General features: G+C 52.1%; 1 protein-coding gene across 2 annotated transcripts in view; it reads right to left on the reverse strand.

The window, feature by feature from the left end:
- Nucleotides 1-688: 688 nt before the first annotated feature.
- Nucleotides 689-27,615, reverse strand: part of SYN3 (synapsin III) — a 357,165-nt gene continuing 330,238 nt past the window's right edge. For both annotated transcript variants that reach the window (XM_008144703.3, XM_054719461.1), the window contains 7 exons: nucleotides 20,915-21,057; nucleotides 15,950-16,024; nucleotides 13,849-13,951; nucleotides 8,999-9,133; nucleotides 8,043-8,130; nucleotides 2,569-2,860; nucleotides 689-938 (listed from right to left, as the gene is read on the reverse strand). In XM_008144703.3, the coding sequence (XP_008142925.1) occupies nucleotides 806-938; nucleotides 2,569-2,860; nucleotides 8,043-8,130; nucleotides 8,999-9,133; nucleotides 13,849-13,951; nucleotides 15,950-16,024; nucleotides 20,915-21,057 (969 nt within the window). In that variant the 3' untranslated portion in view covers nucleotides 689-805. The remainder of the gene's footprint in view (nucleotides 939-2,568; nucleotides 2,861-8,042; nucleotides 8,131-8,998; nucleotides 9,134-13,848; nucleotides 13,952-15,949; nucleotides 16,025-20,914; nucleotides 21,058-27,615) is intronic.

Here is a 27,615-nt window from a genome sequence, read left to right on the forward strand (position 1 = left end):
GAATTCAGAGAGAACTCCTGGCGGTAGACAAGTAATAGTGGGTGGAGAAGCCCTAACCTAACTCCTTCGGGAAGCTGAGGGCGGCGTCGTCCTCTGGGAACTAGAAACTCTTCCTGAAAGGACCTGTGGTCTGCTCTTGGCTGTCCATTCTGGTGGGAGCAGCATCCCCACAGTCTCCCGTCGGTCTCTGCTGTGGTTTGAAAGGCCCCACGTGTCTCACAGAAGATCCCACCGGGGCATGGCCAGTCCTGATGGGCCCTTGCCTGCAAGTCAGGTGAGGTCTCCAGATGGAACTAGCATGTAGGTGAGAGGTCCCCTGGCCCGGCTTTTCTCCTTTTGTTTGCAAAACACTGTCAATAGATTATTGCCTCCTATACTGCTGAGGTCCGACTGCAGTGTCTTCATTAGATGGAGGTGGGCAAGGCCTAGAGGGGGCTTTTGCCCAAAGGCAAGCAAAACACTAACAAGATGTGAAAACTAGCCACGCAGACATCTCACTTGGGTATCTGTGGCAGGGAAGCAAGCATGAGGGGGCGGGGGGCGCGGAGTCAGGTGATGGACGCCCACCATTAAGGCCCGTTTTGAGGAACCTGGAGGCTCTCAAAGGCCCAGTCTCAGCCGGACAAAGCTGGAATGTCATGGAGAAGGGAAGGGGACAGGTATAGATACTCAGTTCCTGGGTCAGAGGCATTAGAAAGTATATTCTCAGGCCCTCCATTCTGTTCCCCTCAGAAACCAAGGCTGAGAAGGAAGATGAGGTGGGAGAGGGAGAGTGGAACAGCACCCCCTCCCAGGCTGGACCCCGTTAGTCAGAGAACAGGCTGGCAAAAGACTTCCTCAAGTTGCGGATGGTTTCGGCCTTGGCCTCGTCTTCGCTTGGAGTTCCACGCTGGGAAGCGTCCGATGTGCTGAGGCTGTTAGTCAGGGACTGGGATTTGCTGAAACAAAGGCAAGGGAGTTTGGGGGCGACCAGGCCTAGGCTCCTGAGGAAATGTGTTGTGGGGGCCTTGCCTGGAAGCCAGGTGGGTGAGCCCATTGTCACAAGGATATTAAGACCAGAGACCAGGCATCCCAAGGCTTGTGTGATCCTGGATATGTCACCCACATGACTTAACCTGCAAGGTGGTTACTGGTAGCCTGTTTTTAGGTACAGAAGTTGGGGCTCACAGCCAGTGACCGGAGCACCTGAGGCTCACTCTGTCCACCAGCCCAGGCTCTCAGATAGCAGGCGTCACCAGACAGCTGCACTGCTCTCCACCTGTGTGTGCAAACCCATCTGGCAAACTTTAAAGTGCTGTCTCCACTCCAGGCTGTGGATGCTCCCCTATACTTCCCAGCACTTTGGGAATCGGGAGGCCTGTGTCTCTGGGATTCCATTCCCATCTCATCCCTGAAGCCCTTACGATTCCAGCCCCCTTTGAAATTCTGGTGCTTCCTGTTGGAGCTTGGGAGAATTAAAAACAAAACACCTAACCAGGTAAAGTGCTTGGCACATACTAGGTAGGTAGTCGATACTAGTGTCAAACTATGATAATCAATATTAGTGTTTGGAGTTGAAGGGAGCCACTTTCCAAAAGACCCCCACATTTGGAGTCTCTCTTTCTGACCTCAAACCAAGAGATGGGCTTGAGAGGAGAGGGAATGTACTGTGATGGAGAAACGACGGCACAGATTCCTCCGTGCCTGCGACCCACCCTTCTGCCCTGTGACTTGTAGGTCTTCCCATCAAGAGCCTGTTTTGCTGCCTCTTGAGTCCAGGCTTGGCCATGCAACTGGCCTTGACCAACAGCAGGGGATGGAATGAAATGACACTGTGAAGCTTCTAAGACTGCGCCTCAAGAGGCCTTGAGCTTCTTGTGCCCTTTTGGAATGTAATTCTACCATGTGAGGAAGCTCGGCCCGACCGCTGGAGGCCCAGCTGGCAGCCAGCGCCAACCAGCAGGTGCCAGATGTGTGCATGAGGCCCTGGTGACCGTGAGGCCCTGGTGACCGTCCGGCCCCGGTGACGTGTCAGATGCCTGCGGCATTATGAGTGATCCCAGGGGGTATGGTTGCTAGATTTAGTAAACAAAAATACAGGCTTTAAACTGAATTTCAGATGAAAAACAAATACTTTTTTAGTATAGATACATCCCATCAATATGTGAGGGCATATTTATACTCAAGATTACTCATGGTTTATCTGAAATTCAAATCTCACTGGGCATCCTGTATTTTATCTGGCAACTCTCCGGGGGGGCACCTGCAGAAGAACCTCCCAGCTGAGCCAAACTCCGAACAAACTGCTGAACTGAGAAATTATGAACCAAGAAAGTGGTTTTACCTTAAGCCTCTAAGTTTTGGGGTGGCTTGTTATGCAGCATGAGAGAACAGATACATGTATGTATCTGAAGGGCCATGGTAGGGCCTAATCTATACTCTCACCTTGCAGGCCCTACCTGCCCCCCATGTTCCATCCTCTAGGCCTCCTTCCCATTTCAAGTCTGGATGAGGCCTCAGTGTGTCTTCCTTTGAGTCCCTCCCACACCACAACCCCACCCTATACCCTTCCCAATCCGAGGTACTTACTTGAGATGGGGGTGGGGTGGTGCTGGCTTCCTGGACTCTTCGCCCTGTTGGGAGGTGCTGCGGCCTTGCACAGGGGGGCGGGGCTGTGAGGGGAGGGTGGCACCTGGCTTGGAGGCCTGGTTTGGAGAGCCGCTGCTGGATGCCCGGGGCAGCTGTGGAGAACCTGGTGATCTCTGCTGCTGTGGGGATCCCGACTGGGGGCTCAGGGGCTGCTGGCCTTGTGGGGAGAGCCTCTGCTGGGAGGGGCTTCCAGATCTCGAGGGCTGAGGAGACTGAGCTTGGCGAGGGCCCCCTACAGGGTACAAAAGTTATTACATTCAAATTTTTCTTAGGATAACATGGCTGTGCACAAATGCTGCTTCATGGATGGTCATTACAGTTGTTTTTTAATAACAGTAAAAAGTGGAAAACAACATAAATACCTAGCTGATTAGGAACATTAAGATACATCCATATAATGGAATATTCTCTGGTCATAATGTATGATGTTACAGAAAAATATGACATTAAATGGGATACTGTTGATACATGCTAAATAAATACTGCTAAGCTGAACAAGCAGCTGATGAAACAGTACATACAGTTTTATTGCATTTTGGTATATATATAAAGCTATGTAAAAAAGAAAGATGGGAAGGTTAAACACTAAAACCAGTGCGTCTCAAGCCTTAATGTGTGTATGAATTACTGGAGGGATCTTGTTAAAATAAAGATTCTGATACAGTAGGTCAGACTGACAGACTGAACTGTGTCCCCTCCAAACTCATATTTTGAAGTCCCATACTCAATGTGACTGTTTTTGGAGATAGGGACTTCAAAGGAAGTAATTATTGCTAAATGAGGCCATAAGGGTGGGGCCCTAACCCAATAGGACCGGTGGCCTTATGAGAAGAGACACACAGGAAAGGCCATGTAAAGACACAGTGAGAAGGCAGCAGTCTGCAAGCCATGGAGAGAAGTTTCAACCCTGTGGGCACCTTGGCCTTGGTCTTCAGCCTTCAGCTGTGAGAAAATACGGTCTGCTGTTAAAGGCACTTAGTCTCGGGTATGCAGACTCTGTTATGGCAGCCGAGCCGACTGAGCAGGCGAGATCTGTGATTACAAAAGTGCTGGGGTTGTGAAGGAGTTTAATTCTCTTTCTTTGCTCACTGATATTTTCCACACTGAAGATGAATTACTTTGGAAACAATGAAAATAATTATCCCTTACTTTTGAACAGCTCTCTCCACTCTTCCAAGGACTTTCAAAAGCAATGTTTGCTCTAGGGAGGCTGGTAGGGAAGATGCCATTATTATTTTTATTATTTTCTTAATAGAACAAGCCTTTTCATTCTTTTTATTACTCAAAAAAGTTTAATTGTTAAAATTTAGTTGAGTCTGTGCTTGTGCCTTTAACACTTGGACGATTTTTCTGCTCCTCACTAAGGAAAGCACGCCTGCCCCTGTCTCCTGTCGGGGACACACTTAGCACATGGGTCCACAGTAGGCCCGGCTGACATGTTTTTCATGTTGGAGAAATTCACTACAATGTTACATCTTACAGCATGAACTTCCCAGAGTTGTCTGGGCACAGGCCACATGCAGACTCTGGTATTTCCCAACCTTTTTGGTACAAAGGTGAACAATTCTGGGGCATGGGGTGTAATTTTGTCAGAGGCTGTATTGCAGCACAGCCTCCGACAGTATGTGGACACCGGACCATTGTGAATGCCTGTAGCTACCATCCCGGGAGAGGGAAGGGGACCATTCTTCTCACCCCATCCAGGTGGAAACCGAGCCTCATTAGGTGTCATAGCTAGAAGGAGCAGCCACAGAGCTCACAGGGAATCCTGACTTCCCCTGTCACTGTACAGAGCATACAGTCACCTACAAGCTGGGGGACGTCTCAGGCGCCCGGAGGTGACTTTGGCATTTGAAGGCCCCAGGCCAGCAAGGTGCACTCTCCTCACCTCCAGTCCGGGGCGTCAGGGCCACTGTGTGTCCTGGCTGCCTGCTGCTCCTCCCAGGCTCCACCTGCTCTGGGAGAGTGGCTGCCCCGTGGTGATGCTCACCATGCTTTGTGAGGGCAGGAGACAGAGTTAAAAGGGCTGCAGCCCATCTCTGAGGCCCTTTCAAAACATGGCTTCCACTCACATGGCTGCCACTCTACTGACCACCCATCGTGTCTCTGGCCATCGGCATCCGCACAACAGCTCTGAGGGGTAGGCATTATTATTTTTTGTTGCTGCACACTGCAAATTCCGGTGCCCTGGCTGGGAATCAACCTGGGACCTTTCAGTGCGTGAGACGACTCTCAACCCACTCAGGCACACCAGCCAGGGTATGTTAGGTATTATTAACATCCCCGTTTTTACAAAGAAACTGAGTCCCAGATATACTCTGACTTGCTCAAGGTAGCACAGGAAAGGGAAGAGCCAAGATTCAAACCTGGATCTTTTTGACTCAAAAGTCCTGTTTTGCATCCTCCTTCCCTCCCTTCCTCTTTCTTCTTTTATTGTTATTTTTACTTATACCACACACGGCTGCCTGGAGTCCTCACATCTTTGTGTGGATTGAGAAAAGGTGGCTTCCTCCAGTGGAGGCAGCTCTGAGCCAGGTGCAGGGGGAGCAAGGACTAGATTTCAGCCGACCTCTCCCTCAGATGTCATCTCAGCTGGTCACCTTTGCAGAGGGCATGGCCTGCATGGCTGGTGGCCCTGACATCATACTGGCTTCAGGACCCCAGGTCCTGAGTCAAGCCTTGCCATTAACTGGCTATGTAACTGTTAAGTCACATCTCCCTGGGCGTCGGAGCCCTCATTTGTAAAATGAGGTCACTGGAGTAGCCACCAAACATCCCTCCCAACTGGAACTTGCTTGTGAGTCTGCACACCACTTTCCAAGTTGAACGGAATGGCAGCCACAATCTAGCAACGGGTCGCACGTGGCTTTGATTCAGTCTTGACCTCATTCACCACTATATGTCCCAGCAGATTGGAAGACCCATTGATCTCAAAACACGTTCAGGGCCGGGCAGGTACATAAACAGAGCAGGTGAGCGTCAGAAAAATCATGTGGCTTTAAATTTTTTTCCACTTTAGGTAGAAACATTGTTTAGAGACCTAGTTGTCTAAAGAGGTGCAGTGACAACAGGAAGGAGGAGGACTGGAGGCTCACGGTGAGCCCCCGCCCTGCCCAGGGAGTAGCTGTGACTGATGGTCAGGGCGGCTCTCCGAGGACTCCAGCCCCATTGTTCCTAGGGCTCCTGCAAGTCAAGAGAAGCTGCAAATCTACACGTTGATGTAAAAGCTCCTGATTGTAAAACGCTGGTTTTTTGGTTAGACCTACTGCAGCTCAAAGAAAACATCTGTTTTCCACTTTTATCTTCAGTCTCCTCCCCTCCATCCCCGCTGATAATATCTTGGGAAATCTGGATGCTCGCTGATTCATTTATTAAGTATTTGTTGAGTCTCTATTATACTCCTGGGATACATCAAGAGACACTATAGTTATTTCTTTCAGCTTCTTGGCAAAGCAAACAATTCACTATTTTTATTTGCACCCGCACAAAAAAAACATTAACTTACATATTTAAAATATTTGCCGAAGCACAGGATTGGTGCTACAAAATGATAAGGCTTATTAGAAGAAAACTTCACTTTTACCGCATTGAAAACACATGGTGAGTTCGAAAACAAGTTAATAATGTGATCTTGTTATTTCGGGAACTCAATGAAAGCATTGTTTTTAAATTAGCCTTGTTATTTTTAACCTGAATGCTAATTCAATGAGCATTTTCTTTAATTATCTTAATTGGTTTTAAATGGACAGTTTTTCAATTCACTGAAAGTGTGTTTAGCCTCATGTCCCTTAAAATAATCTCTCTTTATTGAGCATGTCTCTACTCTGGGCCCAGGAGGAAACCAGAGTACAGTGGCTCACTGTTTGAAAAGTGCTCTGTTCAAACGTGTTGTAAAACGTCAGCCCCGAGCCGGGTGGGAAGAGGAGAGGAAGGGCAGGCACAGCCAGGAGCCTGGCAGGGTGACGAAGACGTCGTTTCTGAACATTTATAACTTAGAACCTATCGCCGGGCTGGGCTGCTTTAGTTATAAGGATTGTTAATGATAATCATCATTAAGGACAACATGCACATTACAATTGTTTGTAAGACACATGTTATTAATAGTAAGCGTTTAGTAGTAAAAGTTATATAAATTGTTATTAGTAGTCAACTATCAGGCGCTAACACCTACCAGGCACCACCTCTGTGCTGGACCCGGAGGCCTTGCTAACTGCTTTACCTGTGTCACCTCAGGGACAACTCCCCATCACTACACAGGGCAGCTGTAATATCCTCCGTTATCACTGGGGAAACTGAGGCTCAGAGGAGGGACGTAATGTGCCTAAAGAAGGATTTTTTTTTAACCCTCACCCAAGGATATATTTTTATTGATTTTTTTTTTTTTTTTTAAGGGAGAGAGGATGGGAAAGAGAGAGAAACACTGATGTGAGAGAGACACATCGACTGGTGGCCTCTCCTATGTGCCCTGACCAGGGACTGAACCTGAAACCTAGGTATGTGTCCTGACTGAGAATAAAACCCACAATCCTTGGTGTGGGGGCCGAGGCTCCAATCAACTGGGCCCCCGGCCAGGGAGGTAATGCTTTCTTTCCAATCGGTTTTACAGCCGGGCCTTCAAAGATGGCTGTAAAACTGCCTGGCCTGGCTTCTTGATGCAACACTGCTCTGAAGCCCCAAGCTGGCATAGTGCAGCAAGTGTGCCCGAGGCTTGGACTGCAAGAGGGACAGGGGGCAGATTTCCTCCCGGGCCTGTGTGTGAGGACACCCAGCAGCTGGCATTCTGGGAGGAAGTTACTGCTATGATTCCTTTTCATCGTGCCATCAGTAGTTTTTCCATTTCTTAATACATGGTGTCATTTAAACAGTAATGCTGCACTATTTCCTGAGAACAGTTTCAACCGACAAGGTTATATATAATGTTCCCTTTTCCTTTCTTTCTCACGCTAGTTGGTTGGCTCATGTATCTATGGCCAGGCACCACTGGTGGCTGGGAAACAAGACACTTTCTAGAAGATCTGAAACCGCAGACTTGTCAACCGGCCACTTTCTTGTGATCCGTCCTTGGACAAGGCCTCAACATCTACCTCTGCAAATAGAAAACACTGATGTTTTCCCCGGGGAGTGATTGGGAGGCCAACAGTGAGAAAATAGATGGGGAAGTCCCTAGCACAGTGCCTGGCACATACGAGGCACTTCATAAAATTTACCTTGTCTTTCCGTCCTTCTCTCCTGACTGTGGGGTGGCAAACCCCCCAGTCTCATCCATTCCGCATACAGAGTGAGGGCACAGAGCCTGGGCTAGAGGATCAGATGGTTTTCCCAGCCTTCCCCCGGGCCCTCATGCACAGATCCCGCAGTGCCTTTTCCACACCCTCGCTGGACGCTTTCTCTGGGTGGCTTGTCGGGGGTCCTACCTTGCGTGGGTGGGCGTGGCTGGGGCTGTCCCAGCGGAGGCCCCAGCTGGGCTGTCCCGGGGGATTTGGCTGGTTTAGTCTGTGGAGCCTAGAGCAGGAGCAGAGAAAAGAAGCCTGTTGTGATCACCATAGCCATTCACTTCCTGGGTGGGAGGGCAGAGCTTACAGAGATCTTTTCATCACAGGTCTAACTTACATAAAGCGTGCAATTTTCCAGTGTGCAGCACCGTGAGTTTTTACATGTGTAGACACCCACGTGACCACCACCCAGGTCAGGACAGAATGTTTCCAGTGGAGAAGGCTGCTCTGAGCCCCTCCCAGTCAGCAACCCCTTCAAGTATAACCATGATTTCAAGTGAAATCACTTGTTCTCACAGATTCACGTTTTTGTGGGCAAAGGGGGGAGCTGGTTTCAACACTTGTTTTTCCAGAAAGCTGGGAAACTAGCAAATTCTTTAGAGGATGACCTGGTAATCCATGGTGAGGACTGTGGAGGGGAGGAGCTATGTGGGAGCTTGACAGGTTGGGGGATGGGGAAACGGAAGACACAATAGTCTCTATTGAGTGCGCTGAGATCACACAAAGGGCATGTGTGTACACCCACATGCACACACACACACACACACCCTGCCCCCTGCTCAGGCCCAGGATGGAGGGCACAGAAGGGGCAACTGACTTCTCACAATAATCTCTGCCCACAGACCCCCCAAGCCCATTTGAGATGAGGTTTTTCTCCCCAGGATGGAGGGATGAAGGCCCCCTCGGAGCTCCCCAACTCCCGTCAGGAGCAGGGTGTAGAAGCTGTGCCCCATGTCCAGCCTCCGTCCACACCCCACTCCTTTCTCCCTATGCTGGTTCCTTCCCGGGGGTATCCCCTTTGGATCCAGAGGCCTCCCATTCTCAGACAGATTGGCATTTCTGATGACAACAGTCTCCTTTGTTTCTGCGGATCTTACCCAAGGCCTCAGGGGTGAAGGCACTGTACCCCCTGGCATCAGGAATTGGCTCATTTTGGAAACAACAAGGTCGGCCATCAGCTGTTTGTCCTCTTCCACATGCTCTCCAATCAGAGGCATTGAGCTGTCCATCACCTGCAGGAGAAATGACACCTGAGGGACCACCCATGCCAGAGTACCAGGAAGGAGAGCAGGCTCAGCGCTCAGAACAGAACTGACCACTAGATGGCGATGTTCTCCATGCAAACACCCAGCCCAGCGCCTCCAGCTGGGAACCACCCCCTGGAGACATCCAGTTCCCTGCAGTTCGGTCTAAACCAACTCCCTGGATTCAGTTCAGTTCAGCCTACATTCGCTGGACTACAGAAACGTGACTGAGGGCCGGGAGCCTTCGCTGACCTTTTCTGCTCTTTTCTTTGGGGAACTGGTCTCCACCCCCTCTTTTCCCAAGGTCAGGGCTGGCTTCCTGAACTTCGGCCCAAGGTCAAAGCTTTCCACAAAGCCAGAAACAGTGAAGTGCAGGTTCGATTATGACCAAAAAAAAAAAAAAAAAAAAATGACACGGGTTGAGCTGACCCCGGGTTCAGGAAGAAGAGGGAGGAGGAAAGGCCTCTTCTCCGGGCTCTGGAGGAACAGAAGCCTGGAGTGCAACTCATTCCACAGGGAGTGGGCTGTTTCTCAAAGGAGACAAAGCACTTGTTTTCGGAGGGGCCTGGAGGTCTTCTTCCCCTATCCTGCTATTTCTGAAACTGTGAAACCAAGGCCCGGAAGTGCACAGGGACTTGCCCAAAGTCCGCAGGCCCACATCCAGGTGGTTCCCCAGGCATGAGCAGCTGTAGGAGGTCTCAAAGGGGAGTGAGGCCTTGGTAGGGCCTCTCTCTCCTCCTCCACTCCCGTCCAGCCCTCTTCGCCCACCGAACCTCCATCAAAACCACTGTCTCGTTTCCCCTTTTCCCAAGCCCTGGACTCACCAGGTTCTCTCTCCTGTCCGAGTCCTTGTGCCCGTCATTCCCTCAGCTCACTCTTCACCTGGTTCTCACCATCAGGAAACAACTACCTAACCTTCCTCTGGGAAGCCCTGACTGAGTGAGCTGAGAAGCCCCCTATCCCATGTCCTGCTGCTATCCTCACTTTGGTCATCGCACTGGAGAGCTTACCCCACAGCATGTCACCTCCTGTTTACTGGTGTCTCCCCAACCAGACTATGGGCCCCTAACGTCAGGGTTGGGCCCTGTGTCCTGCTAAACAGGTATACCCTCAATACTTACCTGCTGATGAAGGAATGAAAAGTCCAGCTCCTAATGATCAGGACACCAATAAGTGCTATAATTTATTGAGCACTTACTATATGCCAGGCCCTGTACTAAGCACTGGGTGTGGACGATCTCACACAAATCAGAATAGCTCTTTGAAGCAGGTACTAGTATTATCCTCATCTTAAGCACGAGGAAACGGGGGGTCAAAGATGTGGCAAGTTCAAGGACACATGGCTAGCCAACCAGCACGGGAACAGCTCTCTGTGCTAAAAACTGGGAACAGGAAACCCGAGTTCCAGGCTTAGGTCCCGCTGCGGACTTGCTGAGATTGGGCAGGTCCCTTTCCTCTGTGGGCCACTGATTTAACCACCTGTGAACGGAGGGGCCTGGGCAGCTGTGAGGACCCTGGCAGCTGAGGCTTGTCGAGGTCTGTGAGTCTCCAGCACCGCCGGTAGCTGGAAGCTGGGAAACTCAGCTGATTCTAACCTAATGGCTGTGAACACCATCCTTCCAGTGAGCTCCTCACGGTTGGGGCGTGGGTCCTTGGTATCCCAGATTCAATGCCTGGCACGTGGGCAGTGTCTCGGTCCGCGTGGGTTGAGCTGAGTTTTAACTGTGACGTCTGTCTACAGGGGCGCAGGCCTGTCCCTTCTTCCCCTGACCCTGCCCACCTGTTTCTGTTCTGGCTTCTGTTTCCGCCATTCCCTCTAGTGGAAAACAGCCCCCACAGGGAACCTGAGATCAGAACATTCTGGAATCCCCAGGGTGGACACGGCCAAAGGAAGTGGACACTGGTCTCCCTGGGGAAACATTTTTCCAGTGAGCAATGTCATTCCCTGGACAGGTCACGGGGGACAAGTTCAAGGGTCGTTCCCTTGAGTATTTCACTGTGAGGATCTTCACAAAACACGCCACACAGATTTTATGTTCTCACCACAGAGGTGGCTGAAGGAAACGGTATTTCTGGATCTGGGGAAAAACACCTTTTTATCTTCCTGGTAGCAGACTCCCCATCTCCCTTGACCCCACCCTAAACTCAAAGCAAGGGAAACAACTCTGCAATGTTTCTCAGAGAAAAAACAATCTGAAAAGCCATTTTTTCCCCTTTTGGAACATTTTTGAAAAGTTGTTTTGGTTTTTTTAAAAATCCAAACTCACTATTGTGATTTTTTTGGTAAATGCGAAATGTCCTTCATCTCTGACCGGCCTGAATGTCCGGAGGCTGGGAGCCTGGGCCCACAGGTGCAGGGTTCTTCCCCTAAGGGTGGAAGCTGAGGAAACTCAGCGAGGCAGGAGCTTTAGGGCAGAGAATGCTAATGCGGGGGAGGGAGGGGAAGGGGCTAAACTCACAGGGTGGAGAGGAGCGCAGGCCAGGAGTCCTCATCCACTGATTGCCGGCCCCCCATGTCTGGATGGGAGCTCCAGGAGGCAGTGCTCCCCGCTGTGTCCCCACCCCCTGGCTCAGGGCTGGCACCCAGGATTGGGGGTTCAGTGGTGAAGGAATGAACACTGTGCGCGCGCCAAACCTGAGTTCATGTCCGGTGGCCCCGGGAGGAGATGCAGAGGCTGGAGGGCCGGGAGGGGTCTCAAGAGACGCAGGAGGGCTCGGGGGCCAACCTGGGTCCGAAGCTCGCAGGGCACCTCAGGAGGCAGGGGACCCGCTGCCCCTGGAGCCGCGGGGCTCCGGCCTGGGAACCAGTGTGCAGGCCGGTGGTTCTGCACCTTCAATGTCCCCCCGGGAAGGGCCGCTGGGGGAATGTCAGGTGTGGGGGCAGCCAGAGGGAAGCCATTCCTGGACCCGAGGGGGAGCTGTTCCCCAGGGGAGGCCTGCACTTACAAATACACACGCAGCTCCTCGTGGGAGCTTCCTCCCCTCCCGTCCCCTCCAAGGGCAGCCACTCCCTGGGCAGGGCTGTGACTTCCTGGCACAGCCGGAGGAGAGCAGGGCTCCCACCCAGCAAGTCACCTAGTCCTGCTCGCTGGGGGTCCAGGGAGTGGCGCGGACACCAGGCCTGGAGGACTAGCTGCTCCCGCGTTCTCCAGGCCACGAGCAACGAGTCCTCCAGGCCACGTGCTTCCCATCAGCAGCCCGCAGCCGGGGCGGGGCGGGGCCGCAGGGCTCCCTCTCGTGTCCTGGCCTTGGGGTGTCCTGGCCTTGGGGTGTCCTGGCCTTGGGTCAGCACGGCCGTCCCTGCGGCCGCGTGAGCAGCCCCAGGAGGTGGGAGTCCGCGAAGGCGCTTTAGAAGGAGGGCCGAGCACGGCATGAAGTGGGAGAGAAGGGAGAACTGAGGTCAGAGGGCATTTTCAGGGGAAAGCAGTGGAGAGTCATGAGCTCCGGTGGGGAGGGGGGCAGGGGAGGGGAGTTAGGGGGCAGAGAAACATCGTGGGACAGGAGAGGCACAGAGGACGCATGGCAGGGAGAGGAGGACTGTAGGATTGTGGATGACAGAGGAGGATTGTGGGATTGTGGGTGGTAGCGGAAGATTTTGGGAGCACGAGAGACTGGTGGAGTCGGAGGAGAGGGGGATCGTGGGATCGGGAGAAACATGAAGGGGTAGCTGTGGGTAGCGGAGGATTTCAGGAACAGGAGGGACGTGAGAGGAGTGGGGGAGAGGGGGATTGTGGGATTGTGGATGGTAGAGGAGGATTGTGGGAACAGGAGGAACGTGGGAGGAGTCAGGAGAGGAGGATTATGGGTGGCAGAGGGGGATTGTGGGAACAGGAGAAACGTGGGAGGAGTCAGGAGAGAGGAGGGTTGTGGGTGGCAGAGGGGGATTGTGGGAACAGGGAGGACATGGGAGGAGTCAGGAGAGAGGAGGGTTGTGGGTGGCAGAGGGGGATTGTGGGAACAGGGGGGATGTGGGAGGAGTCAGGAGAGAGGAGGATTGTGGGATTGTGGGTGGCAGAGGGGGATTGTGGGATGGGAGAAGCACGGAGGGGAAGCTGGGGGTGGGGGAGGGTTGGGACCGCTGAGGCGCGCGGTGACGGTCTTGGAGGACCGCAGGGGGTTGTGGGAGAGATTCCAGGACCCACGGCCCCTCTCGAACTTCTGTCTTACAATTAATTTCCCAGCAGCGTTCCCTCCATTCACACGCTTGCACAGCTGTGTCCCCTTTCCTAGCCTCCAGTGCCCGCCGCTTGTTTTTCCTCCTCCTTCCCTGCCAGCCGCACACCCGGTGTCTGTTTTGTGTCCCCAGAGCCGCGCCGTGTCTGGCCCATGAGCCCGGAGTACATGTTTACTGAGTGAACAGACGCCGGGAACCGCGTGGTGGCTTCACAGCTGGAGAAAATGCAAGAGGCCCAATGGGAGGGCTCTTGCCCCCCTGAGCCTGACGTGCTCGCCCTCCCGTGGACCCACGGGTCAGGGATGCCGTCAGGCCGCATGCCGGGGGCGGTCGAGGCCCAGCTCAGAAGCCCCGGGCACCAGGCTTGAGATGCAGCTGAGGGTGGGGGAGGGGACGTGTGAGGGCTGCAGGTGCCCAGGCCGCGAGTCAGACACGGCTGGCCATGCCGGGACCACGCCTGGAGCCCTCCCCTCCGCACGCCTGCCCAGCGGCTGGGCCAGGCCAGGAGCACCTCCGCTGCCTCCCTCACCTCGATGATGTAATCTCTGCCATCCTTGCTGTGGACAGCCTTGACCGCGCAGATGTCCAGGCCGCCAAACATTTCCGAGCAGCTATCCACCCACAGCCTGTACCTGCAGGGATGGATAGACGGCGAGTGAGTGCGGGGGGCAGAGAGCAGGGCCAGGGAAGCAGAGGGAGAGAGATGTAGATAAAGCGGTAGAGAGACACATAGAAAAACAGGCAGGGAGAGGGACAGTGGCACAGGCCCATTCAGAGATGGAGAGATATGGTAAGAAATAACACACAGCCTGGCTAGTGTGCTCAGTGGTTGAGCATCGACCTGTGTGGCCTGGTTGGATTCCTGGTCAAGGCACATGCCTGGGTTGCAGTTTGGGGCGTGCAGGAGGCAGCCAATCAATGATTCTCATTGCTGATGTCTCTCTCTCTCTCTCTCTCTCTCTCTCTCTCTCTCTCCTCTCTCTCTCTCTCTCCCCCCCCCCCTCCTCTCTGAAATCAGTAAAAAATACATATTAAAAAAATAACAGACATATGGCAAGAGAGACAGAAGAGGCAGAGACACAGAGAGAGGCAGTGGGAGAGACAGAATGGTAAAAAAAATTTTAAAGGTAGAGACATAGATGGACAGTGAGAAAGAGGGAGGGAAGGGGAGCCAGGCAGGCAGGAGAGAGGAATGATGAAGATGGCGGGGGAAGCAACAGTAAGAGTTGGGAGAAATCCCCCCAGTCCCACCCGGAACCATGCTGGCTCCACAGTAGTGGAGAGCTTGCCCTGCCCCCATCCAGATCCGTTCTGGACACCCAGCCAGCCCTGCAGCCCTTTTCCCTTGGGAAAGCTGCTTGGAGGGCTTCAGAAATCCTCCCAGGCCGCCCTCCCAGCCCCAGGGACCAGGCTAGACAAGAGCCTGCAGGGGGACAAAGAGCATATTCTGCCCTGAGCCTGGGGCGGGCATGCGAGGGAGCCCACCAGGCTGCTCCGGGCCAGGGGCCTGGCCCTCTGGACCTGCTGCTGCTTTTGTTCCCTTTCCAGCCACTTGATGGCTGCGAGGCCAGTTTGCTTTGCAGGGCAAAGAGCTCCTGCTGGACTTTGCCCCTGCAACAAGGGGACGGTTGTATCCGAGACGGTTTCCCCGGCTTGCACTTGGCTTCCCCTGTGGTGGCTGGATTTGGGAGTCACAGGGGACTTTGTGTCAATGTTCTTGCTTCTCACCCCACTCTCCAGGGTCACACGGGGCACGCCTCCTCGGAGATCTATTTGTGTCTCTGTGCCATAGGCCTGGAATGAGGAGAGATCATGGCTCAAGTGCTCTTTGCACAACGCTCTCATCTTATCTGCCAATGCCCGCCGAGGCCCAGAGAGGGAGAGCGGCGTGCCAGGTCACACAGTAAGATGGTATTAGAGCCCCGGTTGCCCAGATCTCCTGGCTCCTAGTTCAATTCTTTCCTTAAACTGTAGCATGTGAGATCATAGAAGTAAAAGGAAGGATGAGAACTCATGTCTATTAAGCTCCTACTATGTGCCAGGCATTCTGTGTGTGTGTGTGGGGGGTTGACTCCTCATTCTTTCTAACCCCCACAACAACTCTATCAGGAAGATTTAACCCATTTTACCGATGAGGAGACTGAGGGTCAGAGAGGGTATTAAGTGTGCACTGGCTTCCAAACTCAGATCCTGTTTGAGTCCACAGGCCACAGAGCCACCCTGCCTCTCCGTCAGAACATTAGGACCTGATCTTACTCAACGTGGGAGACCAGATCTGGATACTTAATTTTTAATTTTATTCAGAGAGAGGAAGGGAGAGGGAGTTAGAAACATCAATGATGAGAGAGAATCATCAATCCATTGCCTCCTGCACGTCCCCCACTGGGGATTGAGCCAGTAACTCAGGCATGTGACCTGACCAGGAATTGAACCGTGACCTTCTGGTTTATGGGTTGACGTTCAACCACTGAGCCACCCTGGCCAGGTGAGTCACCTGACTTCTTGCTGTCAATTCCCTCTGTAATCTGGGGTGAGCCTTTTCCCCTTGCAGCCTCAGTTTCCTGTTGTATTCCTCACCCATCTCCCGCCACGGCTGCAGCTTCTCCCTAAGCACCGCCTTCGTTTCTCACCTCTCTGTCATGGCCACCTGCTCCAGCATGGCAGAGCCTGTGTTGGCCTTCCAGTTGCCAGAGATGGAGGTTCTCCTGTATCAGAACAAATAACACAGTGAGGGCATTAGGGATATGTCCCCTGATCTGCTGTCCTTCTTTGCTTTGGCCGTGAGGAGGCTCTGATTCAAATATCTGGCTCTCAGATGAGATGTATTCTTGGGGACACATGCTGTCCTCAGCTTTATCTTTTATGTGGATTGCCTTATGTCTTTGATCTTTAAAATTTTTTTTAATTGATTCTTTTTTATAGAGAGAAAGGACGAGAGAGAGAGAGAGAGAGAGAGAGAGAGAACGCGTGAGAGAGACATAGATTTGTTGTTCTATTTATTTGTGCATTCACTGGTTGATTCTTAGAGGGGATCAGACGCACAACCTTGACATTTTGGGTATTTTTTAGATCTTATGTATCTTTTCCAAAGCCACCTTTGAAGTCTAAAAATTAAATTTAAAAAATGTCTATACAATCTAATGAAATCCCAAATGTTGGCCTCTTTTTTTTTTTTTTTTTTGAGAACTAGGCCAGTATAACCCCTGGAGATTCTGGAATTTTTTCACAGCCCCCAAAGGTAGGGAGAATGACCCATGGAGAGGAGTGATTACTTTTCCATGGTGAAGACCAGGAGTGCCTTCTGGCCTCATCACCCTCTCAGTTCCGTTGTCTTTTCTGCCCGGCAACAACTGACCTCCCTTTGGGTGCTCCCATGCCCATGGCTCTTTCCTATGTCCAGGTCTCCACACAGCTCCGCTCCTTTGCCTGGTCCAGTCTTTGTCTCCATCCTTGCCACCCTAAGTCCTATTCATCCTTCAAGTTCACCTGAAATGTGACTTCCTGGCAGCCCACCTTCCCCAACAAGAGCAGACCCCCCCTGCACTACACCTATACCGGTGTTTAGTAATGCTCATCTCACCTGTAATGACTGCTTTACAGGGGACACATTTGACTTGTCCCCTGATGTCCAGTGGGACCTGGCATGGAGCCGGAGGAAGGGACTGTGTGTGCAGAGTGCAGACAAACCTTGTCCAATGGCACATGTGCACTCAGCAAAGACGGAATGGCTATAAACAAAGTGGCAGAGGTAAAGCTATTTGTTTTATGGCCAAGGGAAGGCAGGTGGTGGAGATTAAAGGGTGGTGGTGGTGGTGGGGGGGTGGAATTGCTACAAAATACGTCCTAAATGAGAAGAGAGTACAGAAGAGAATAGATGGTGGCCAATAGGAGTCATAATGACTACGGGGCATTGGTAAACAGAGACATCGATAAGGTTCACATCAGTTCAGTTTCATTCAGTTCAGCTCAATGGAACTCCATTCAATTTGGCAAAGACTCACTGGGCCATCCTGTGTCCTGGGCAATGGTCTGGGTGTACAGAGGTGACCCCTCCTCAGGCTGCTCACTACCTGGAAGGGGGTCTAGTCTAAAACCAGAGGCTAGGCGTGGTGGGGCTATCGATCTACACAAGGAGAGACGCGCTCTGGGGAAGCCAAAACGAAACCAGTCACTTACTGCGACTGCGGAAGGTAGCCAGTGGGATGTGTCTGGAGGATGAGTAGGGATTGCTATCGTGGGATCTATACTGGGGTAAGAGGAGGCAAAACTGACTCGAGTCAGACGGACGTGAGTTTGAACCTTGGTCCCAGCATTTTCTGGCTGTATAACTATGGTCAACATCCCTGCGTCTTTATTATCTCCTTGTAAAATGGGAATCATTAAAGTACCACCCTTCCAGGGTATTGTGTGGATTAAAGGAAACCTTCCCCCCAAATCTTTTAGTACAATGGGCCCTACTATGATTCCTCAGTGAGTGGAAACAAGAGAAGAAGGCATTCAAATGCCAGAGGCAGCAGGAACGGAGCCAGACCGCTCTCCTTCCAAGAAGATAATGATGGTGAGAGCTGATATTTAATGAGTGCTTTCTATGTGTGAGACACGGGTCTGAGGGCTTTATAAGCACTGGCTTCTTTCAGCCTCACTAAACCTAATGAGACGGATATTATTTTATCATCATTCCCACTTAGTGGCCGAGCCACCAAACCATATCTGAGAAATTCCATGCTCTGAACTGCGACTCGCCATGGCAGAGCCCGTGGCAGGCCTGGGGGAAAAGAGTCAGTTGGCCCTAATGTGATACAGCTGCTGGCATGCACGATGGAGCCTAGACCCTTGGTCGGCAAACTGCGGCTCTTTGGCCCCTTGAGTGTGGCTCTTCCACAAAATACCACGGCCTGGGCGAGTCTATTTGAAGAAGTGGCGTTAGAAGAAGTTTAAGTTTAAAAAATTTGGCTCTCAAAATAAATTTCAATCATTGTACTGTTGAGATTTGGCTCTGTTGACTAATGAGTTTGCCGACCACTGGCCTAGACTGTGACAAAAGGGTCTGTCTGTCTAGGTAGCAAAGGTATGACACTGACCCCCTCATTGAAGAAGGTGGGGCTGGAGATGGAGGAGCCGACCTAAGTCACCTTGGCAATGAGTGGAGACGGTGGGTCAGTACGAAAGGAACTGTACGAAGCCCTGTATCGCAGTCGGTAACGTGTCTCTTACAGGGCTGTGGGGCACGGGTTCTGCAAAGCGCATGTAGAGTGGGACTTACAAATAAGGACAGAGAGGGCGGATGGCGGGAGCCAGGACTTTCCCTGCTGGAGTGGGAAGTTTAGATAAGCAATCTGGGAAGGCTAAAATGAACCGTGTGGGACTAGATGAAAGTCGGAGGCACCAACGTGAACTCGATTTAGCTTTAACGTAGACGGCTGATGTTACAGAAATGATCACCGCTGTGTGAGGAACGGGTTAAGGCACACACGTATCTTTCCTAGCTCTGCCAAGAGGCCTGGGAAAATGCCACTCCAGTAGCAACGAGCGCAAAGGCCCCAGAGCAGGGCGGCAGGTGGGCCAGAGAGGAGGCTGGGCGGTCAAGGGCGGAGAGGATGCTCTCCCCTGAGGTCTGCCACGAACCCCCTCCCTGGGATGTGGGCCAGCTCAGGGTCCAGGAAACGCCATAACGAATGACAAATTGGGGCTGTCAGGGAAGAAAGGCTCGGCATAAAGAATGCGGCAGTGAGGTAATCCTCAAGGAGAGAAACTGGGACAAGGTGCAGTCAATGTCAAGTGGAAACTCGAACAGTGAGGAGAGGAGGGAAGTGATACCGCGACGGGCGGCGGAGGCCTCAGGAATGCGCTGGACTGCGGCACCAGAATGTTCCCTCACTCAGCGGGCGCAGGGAGGAGGGGACATCATCACCCCGAGGGCATCGGAGAGCCGCCACAGGTCTGGCCTGGCTCCTGGGTGGAAGAGCGTGATTGGCAGGAAGGGCAGAGGTGTTTCCTTGGGAACGGGCTCCATCTCTTTGGGGGAAATAGGTCAACTGCCTGCACCTTCTCCAGCTTCCCAGGCAACGGCAGAGACTGCACGGCCTGCGAGGCCCGCAGTTACCATCTGGGCCTTTGCAGAAAAATGTGCTGACCCTCGGTGCGGGCAATCCAGGTGGTACAAAAGCAGCCCTAGACCATGCATCGATGGGCGTGCATGGCTGTGATGGGTAAAACTTTATTTAAAAAAACAACAACTTTCATTTCAGAGAGGGAGAGGGAGAGAGAACATCAATGATGAGAGAGAATCATTGATTGGCTGCCTCCTGCACGCCCCACACTGGGGATTGAGCCTGCAACCCTGGCATGTGCCCTGACCTGGAAATGAACCGTGACCTCCTGGTTCATAGGTCAACACTCAACCACTGAGCCATGCTGGCCGGGCACGATGGGTAAAAGTTTATTTACAGAAACAAGTGGCAGCTGGATTTGGCCTGTGCGCTGTGGTCTGCTGACCCTGACCTAGAGCACAAACTGCACCGCACAGAGGCACATAGAGACTTCCAGCTGCCCGGCCGGCCCCGGCGGCCCTCCAGCATGGTGCTGTGCACGCAGCCAGGGCTCCGAGGGCTCGGCACGCGGGCACCGGGTGGCTCTCTGGGGCCTCATCATTTCAGGAGGAACCAACAACAACATTCCAAAGTGAGAGACAGAGAGCCTCGGAGCAGAAGAGATGCTCTGAAGATGGAGAACTCCCTCCCACTCCTCCTGTAACCACGGCTCCCAGTGAGTCACCCTCTGCCGGCGCCTCCCCTGGGGGGACGTGCTGGGTGTCCTGTCGCTCACTCCTTCCCCCTAGTTCCACTGGGGGTGCCCCTGCCCCTGTCGCATGCCGTCTTGGTGGACTCTCCCTGCTGCTTTTCTGACTTTCTCTAACCACAAGCCTGTGGCCGAAGTTGGACCAATCAGCGCTGTTTCCATGGAACCACAATCTTGACTGAAGTCCTGAGGTGATTAGGGGACATTCGCTTCCCAGTCGGGGTGCCATGAAGATTGTCTACAAGTGTGGTTTCTGTTGCTTGCAGTCAGAGAATCCTGATACGGTCTCCTAACTGGTCTTAGTGGTTCCAGGGAATCCCCTTTGCAGCCCGAGGGCCCAGAGCCACCTTTTTGTTAATTCAGGTCAGCCCATGCCACGTCTCTGCTCGGCAGAGAACAGAAGAAAATCCACAACCTCAGCGAGGCGTTCGAGGCCCTGCTTGATCTGTCCTCAAGTTTCTCTCCGTCTTGTCTCCTGTGACACACAACATGAATACACTTGAAGTTCCCCAAACATGCCTGTGTCTTCCTTCCTCTGGGGGGACAGCCTTCCTTTGGGCAGACAGACTTCCACCCTGGGATAAGCCGGGTGGACTGTCAGCCCTCAGCTTACAGACCAGAGAAGGTCAGAGAGGAGGTGGAAAGCAGGAATAGTGATGTGCAGATGGGGCCTCCTCCTGGGGCAGGGCGGCGGGTGGGGGGAGGACAGGGCTGGACATGCATCTCTAATCTCCGTTCCCCCCTCACTCTCTTCCCCCCTCCTCCCAGATCTCCCTCCCCCTCCTCCAGGGACTCACATGTAAGCCTTGTAGTTGGATCCGATTTTCTGGATGCGGATGTCGTACTTGGAGTCGATGAAGGCCTCAGTGGTGGCGTAGGTTCTGGCCATCGCCACCATGCTGGTGATGTCCTGGTAGTCATGCTGGTTTTCCACTTTGATCTGTGGGAGGGTGAGAAGGTGAGTGTCACCCACCAGTGTTCATGCATGCCTACCCGACGCCAGGACCAGTGCTCCATGCAGAGTGACCTTGAGAAGGTCACCTGCCTGGCAGGGGACACAGCCATGGGAACCAGTCACTCCACTGCACCGCAGAAGAGGGAGGGAACTCCTTGGGGAGTCAAGGGAATCTTCATAGAAGAGGTGAGGTGGCAGGGTTTGGCAGGATGAATGTGGTTTCAGATGGACTACCCAGCGGGATGCTCTGGAGAGGCCTGAGGAAGGGCAAAGCGGAGGCAGAAGGAGCCGCATGGGGAGGTGGGGAAGGGTGGGCAATGGGATCAGACTGGCCGATGGGGCAGGAAGGTGGGGGACAGCTGAAGGGGGTCATCAGAGAACAGACTACAGATGGCCTGAACAGCTTAGTAAGGGGCTAGAATTTTCAGCCCGAAGGCTTTAGAAAGGCCCTGGGAGGAGTTTAAGCTAAAAAGTAGCCTAATTTGTGTTTTAGAAAAATCATCAAGCAGTTGTATAGAGGGTTGAATGGAGGGGTGTGATAGGGGATATTAGAGAGACCAGTTAGAAAGAAGGGAGTGTGTATGTGTGTATGTGTGTGTGGAGGGTGTGCACATGTGGATTGTGTGTGTGAAGACCTGTGTGTGGTGTGTATATGTGATGTGTGTTATGTGTTATATGTGTGGTGTGTCGTATGTGATGCTTGTGTATTCAGGAAGTGTGTGTGTGTGTGTGTGTGTATGTGTGTGTGTGTGTGTGTGTATGTTTGTGTGTGTGTGTGTGTGTGTGTGTGTGAGTCTGTGAGTCTGTGAGCGCCCATTCACTGGACAAGGCCAGCCCTGCCAAGGCCAAAGGCCTGTTGGAGAAACTCACACTGTGTACTGAGGCCAGGAACACAGCGTGGTGCCCTGGAGCTGAATCCCTCTCAGGCCGCGGGCAGCCAGGCATCTCAGCCTTCGGGATATCCAGGCTGAGGACGTGAGTGCTTCCTGTGGACCACAGGTGGGCTGTGAGGGAGGGGGGCAGCCTGGAGCCATTTACAATCCTGTGTGGAGGGAGCAGGGCCTGAAAGAGAGATGCTGCCACCTCCATTGGTCCAAGCCGCCAACATCCCTCATTGGCCCACGGCAACCATCTCCTTTGAACATTCATCTCGCCCAAGCCAAACGCCTCAGGCTGGTTTCCCCAGATTCCCTGGGTGTGGACCAAGGCGTCCGTGTTTTTGGAAGCCCCCCAGGCAGTGGTATGCAGCCCAGGTTGAAAAGCACGGCCTGTATCCTGTGGTTCCTGGTCATCTTTTACGCTCAGCCCACTTGGCCCTGCCTCAGTGCCTTTGTACCTGCTATTCCTTCCGCTTGGAACCATTTTCCTGAATCCCTTCCCATGGCCGCCTTTTTCAGGTCTCTACCCAGATGACCCCTCAGTGGAGGCTTTTCCAACTATTGATGTAAAGTAACTACTCTCCATGCCCACTCTGGGAAGGCTCTACTGAATTACCCTGGTTTATTATTATTACTCTTTTTCTTACAGTCTTTGACTATCTGAAATTGCTGTTCATGTGTATATTCCCTCTCTCTTCCACTGAAATGTAAGCCAACATGATCAGGGACCTCCTGTGTCTTGCTAGAGAGACAATATCACAGAGTGTTTAATAATGCAAATTCAAACCCCAGCTCCCTCACTTACTGGCTGTGTGACCTTGGGGAAGTTACTTAGCCTCTCTGTGTCTCACTTTCCTCTTTTAAAAAAGTGTATGTTTATTGATTTCAGAGAGGAAAAGAGAGAGAAACATCAATGATGAGAGAGAATCATTGATTGGCTGCTTCCTGCACACCCCACACTGGGGATTGAGCCCACAACCCAGGCAGGCATGTGCCCTGACCAGGAATTGAACTATGACCTCCTGGTTCATAGATCGATGCTCAACCACTGAGCCATGCTGGCTGGGCTTCTCACTTTCCTTATCAGCAAACTGTGGATAACTTGTTGATGTAAAGTAGCTACTCCATATCAAATGTGGATAACTTGCTGGGTTATTGTTGAACATTGGATTGCTGTTGAGCATTAAATGAGATAACACATATAAATGGTTTATTAGAACACTTGGCTCATCACAAGCACTTGATAAATGATAACTATTATTAATTGTTACCATTCCCTCTCATAACCTGAACACTCAGCATAGTGCTTGGCACATAGTAGGTACTCAATAAATATTTGCTGAAAGAATGAATACAGGGCCAGTCATGGTAACAGCTGAGTGAAGAGAGTCTAGGCAGGGGGAAAGGAGCTGCAGTGGTCCTGGGGGTGATGCTGCCTGTTGAAAAGAGACTCCCAAACATTAACAGAAAACTGAGCCTTCACACCGTATGGAAGCTAAAGGCTAGTGGGGATTCATGCTCTCCCATCCAATCTCCCCTCAGATGTGAACACAGGAAATGGGGCCAAGATCCTTCCCAGATAATCGTTTGAAATTAATCTCAACACAGAAACACATGAGCAACGGAGTGAAGTCCACTGCCCTACTTTAATAGCCTGGAAAACATTCCGGGCAAAATGTGGCCAGCATCTCACCCCGTCCAGACCCATCTCCGTCAGCTTCCCACAGAAGGCCAAGTTCGGAGCATGCTCCTTCCCAGCGGGACGGCCCAGACAAAGTTGTTTTTCCCCCACAAAGATAACTGCATGAGGCAATTTACTGAACCAGGTTATTTACGAATAAGCTAATAGCTGAGTGGCTATCTACCAACAATAATAACCATAGCCTTAGAACACTTGCTCTGTGGTCTCTCTTTCTGGCAAGAACTAGCCGGCAGGGCCAGCTGGATATTCAGGCCCCTCCTAGTTCGAGATGATAAACCCATGACCTTGGCACACAAATGGATGCTTGTTTTTCTAACAGGAAGATGTGCATCCAGCTCATTCCAAAGTGGTATCTGTTCAGGAAAACCTAGTTAGATGGGGCAGAGAGGGACAGGCTACGTATGTTCTATCCCCGTAGGTTCTCACTGGTCTTGCAGCTCCCAGACTCTCAGGCTGTTTAGTTTAGAATGAATTCCTGAGCTCAGCGTTGAAAGGTGAGAAGAGCTGGGCCTGTGTGGCTCAGTGGTTGAGCGTCAACCTATGAACCAGGAGGTCACGGTTTGATTCCCAGTCAGGGCACATGCCCAGGTTTGCAGGCGTGATCCCCAGTGTGGGGCGTGCAGGAGGCAACCGATCTCTCTCATCATTGATGTTTCTATCTCTCTCTCCCTGCCCCCTCCTCTCTGAAATCAATTAAAAAAAAATATATATATATATATGGGCTGAGAAGAAGTAAATGGAAGTTGCTAATAACCTAATAATGTAGACATTCCCAGCCTTTCTGGGTTCACAGTTCCCATCTCAAGAATTATCTCATGGCATTCCTAGGCCAAGAGAAATACCAAGCACTTCCATTTACCGAGTAGTTAGAGCTAAATTGCTGGATAAATATTTATTTCAGAACAACTTGGTAATTATTTGAAGAAAAAAAAAAAGCACATAATGTTTTCATTTCATTTTAAATAACGACAATTACTTCCTAATGGAATGTGTGTGCTTGGTGGGCACTGCACAAGTTCTCAAGCCACAGACTCAGCCGGACCCCATCTAACTAGCCATGACCCGCATTTCCTAGTGCCCCTGATTGGCATATGGTACTTGCTTTTCTGCACAACCGGCACCCGAACCCCAGCTTTGCCAAGATGCAGCGCCGTGGAGAGGAGCATGTTGTGACCCAAGGCTGACACGGGGAGCTACCTCGGCAATCGATCTGCATGTCTCACAGGTGTCGAGAGCTGCTTTTTCTCTTGAAAATTTAAAATATGCTGTGGTGTCGGGTTTGGGAACCAGGGACCTAGTGTTATGACTCCCAACACCCTCCCCTAGCAGTTAAGAACAGGAGTCTCTGGGCAATATCCCTGGGAGAAAAAGCCTACCTGATTCTCATGGCAATCATAGGTCTGAGAAACCGCCGGGGGGAGGGGGGGGCGAGTATCCAATAAACCAGTCTAGAGGTTCAACCAGTCCGTACTTGAGGAAAATTTGATTTCACTCGTATGTGGAATGTAATGAACAAACTGAAATACCAAGCAAAACAGAGACAGACTCCTAGATAGAGAGCAGGCAGGCAGCTCTGGAGGTGTTAGGGTATGTGTGTGTGTGGAGGGATTGAGCAAAAAAAAAAAAAAAAAAAGGAGAGAGAGAGAGAGAACTCATGGACACAGAGTGGGTGGAGGAGGGTGGATGCAGAGGGAAAAGGACATAGAGGGGATAAATAGTGATGGGAAAAAATCTCTATATATAAAAGCCCAGCGCCTGGACTGGCGGAATGACCAGAATGACCGGTGGCTATGACATGCACTGCAGCAGCCAACCATCCTGATACGGCCCCCAGTTGGCCTCCAACACCCCGATCAGAGGTGGGGCCAGCTGGCCAACCACCCATGGCCCTTCCCCTTGGCTGGCCCTGCCCCCAATTGGCCCTTAACACCCTGATCGGGGGTGGGGCCAGCTGGCCAATCGCCAAGGCCCCTCCCCCCTGCTGGCCCAGCCTAATGGGCCCCTATCAGGGCAGGCAAGCCAGACACTACCTGTGCATGAATTCGTGCACCTAGCCTCTAGTATAAAATAAAACAACAATAAAGGCTATGACACTTGTTAAGATGGTACAACTTCTATTGGAGATTGATTCACCAGGATCATGCTCTCAGTGCAAAGCAGGTTGGTGAGAGCAACCTCACCATTTAGAGTAGCCCCTAAGCATGTCTGCAATGAAGTAAAATGTTAAAGTGTTGTACTAAACACAAAATTAAGGCACAGTCCCTGCCACTGAGGAGTTCCATGGGAGACAGACAGACAGACAGACAGACAATGCAGTAAAGGGTGACAATGCCACCACAGAGGCCAGCACGGGGGCTGTGAGTGCGCAGGAGAGGGACCATGATCTACATGGGGGGGGGGGGGGGGGCGGTAGGGAGTAGGGAAGGTTTCCTAGATGAGGTGATGGACTCCACCCCAACATTTTTGGTAACCATTTATGGAGAGGAGGAAGAAATGAAGTGTGGCCTCATGTATCTTAGTACTTTCTCACTCATTCCTTCTCGAGGTCTTACCTATTTTTTTTTAAATGAGCACCAACTATGTGCCAGGAAGTGGAATGTAATGAAAAAGTGAAAATACCAAGCAAACACACAGTTTACTGTCTGATCTCATTTCATCTTCACAAACAGTCCGCAGGGCTTCCGGCCACAGCGTACCCCACAAGCCCTGCCTCTGTAAACAACCATAAAACTGGAACAGATTTACGAGGGGACGATTTTTGGGAGGCTGTGGGAGTAGACAGTACAGGCTGTGATCCTTGAGGGGAGGGAAGTTCGGGAGGTGACCCCCGAGGCAGCCTGGCCCCTTTTCTCACGCCACTCGGCCCTGGCCTGGGACACTCAGCATCCCGGGCTCCCAGTGTCTCCTGAACCCCAGCTCTTTCCTGCCTCTGGGCTTTTGCATATGTTGCTCTCTCTCTGGAAGGTTCTTCCCTCCTGTCCCTTGCATGGCGGCTCATTCTTAATCTTCACGTCTTTACTGAAATGTCACCACCTCCGAGGTTTCCTCCAAAAGCTCCCTCATGCTTTTCTGTCTTCTGCTTAGTACTGAGTCACACTCACAGTTCTGTATCTATTTGCTCATCTATACACTGTCTGCCTCACCCACAATGTCTGTACCCAGTGCTCAGCACAGTACCCAGCATGCAGTAGGTGCTCCATAAAGTGCTGTAATGAGAGGATGAATTAGATTGGCCCTTTCCCTTCCCAGGGGAGGTGGGGGCAGGGCCAGTTAGGAGGAACACGGGGAGGGAGAGGACACCTCCTCTCCTTTTATGAAAGTGGCCGAAATTCAGAGACCTTACCAGGCAGATCTGAGAAACCTCCGTGAAGGGTTTGGGACTTGAAGACAGCATGCATCCCCTCAGTAAGTCCTCCCAGGAACCCTGAGCGGGAGATGCTGTCCTCCCACTTCACAGTGGAGACTCAGAGGAGGGAAGGACTTGTCCAAGGCCGCCCAGCTAGTCAGGGAGGAATGGAGACTCAATCCAGGCCCGGTGAGTTCTGAACCCCAGGCCTGTTCATGACTCTGTCCTGCTTTGAGAGCAAAGCATGGAGGCAACTCTCTCCTCATAGTTTTCCTCTCCCATCTTTTTCCTTTCCCCTCTCACCCTCCTCTGGTGCGTTTGCAAGCTCTACTGACAGATGGACTTTGCTGGCAAGTGCGGCTGCTGAGACACAACGGGGCAGGTGCCCAGCCTCTTCCTGGAAGGACCTGGGGGGGGCACGCTCAGCCGCCAAACTCCACAGCCAAGGTATCCCCCCGCTGAAGCTGTGGCCCCGATGACTCACGCCAGGGCCCCTTGGCCAAGGCAGCCTGTGCCAGGGGACCCCGCATGGCCGAGGCCCAGGGCTGACTCACAGGGCAGGCTGCCACCACCTGAATCACCCTCCCCGCCTCTGGCTGGAGAGGAGGCTGGGGGCT

Source organism: Eptesicus fuscus, chromosome 7 (genome assembly GCF_027574615.1).
Source record: "Eptesicus fuscus isolate TK198812 chromosome 7, DD_ASM_mEF_20220401, whole genome shotgun sequence".
NCBI classification, from domain to species: domain Eukaryota; kingdom Metazoa; phylum Chordata; class Mammalia; order Chiroptera; family Vespertilionidae; genus Eptesicus; species Eptesicus fuscus.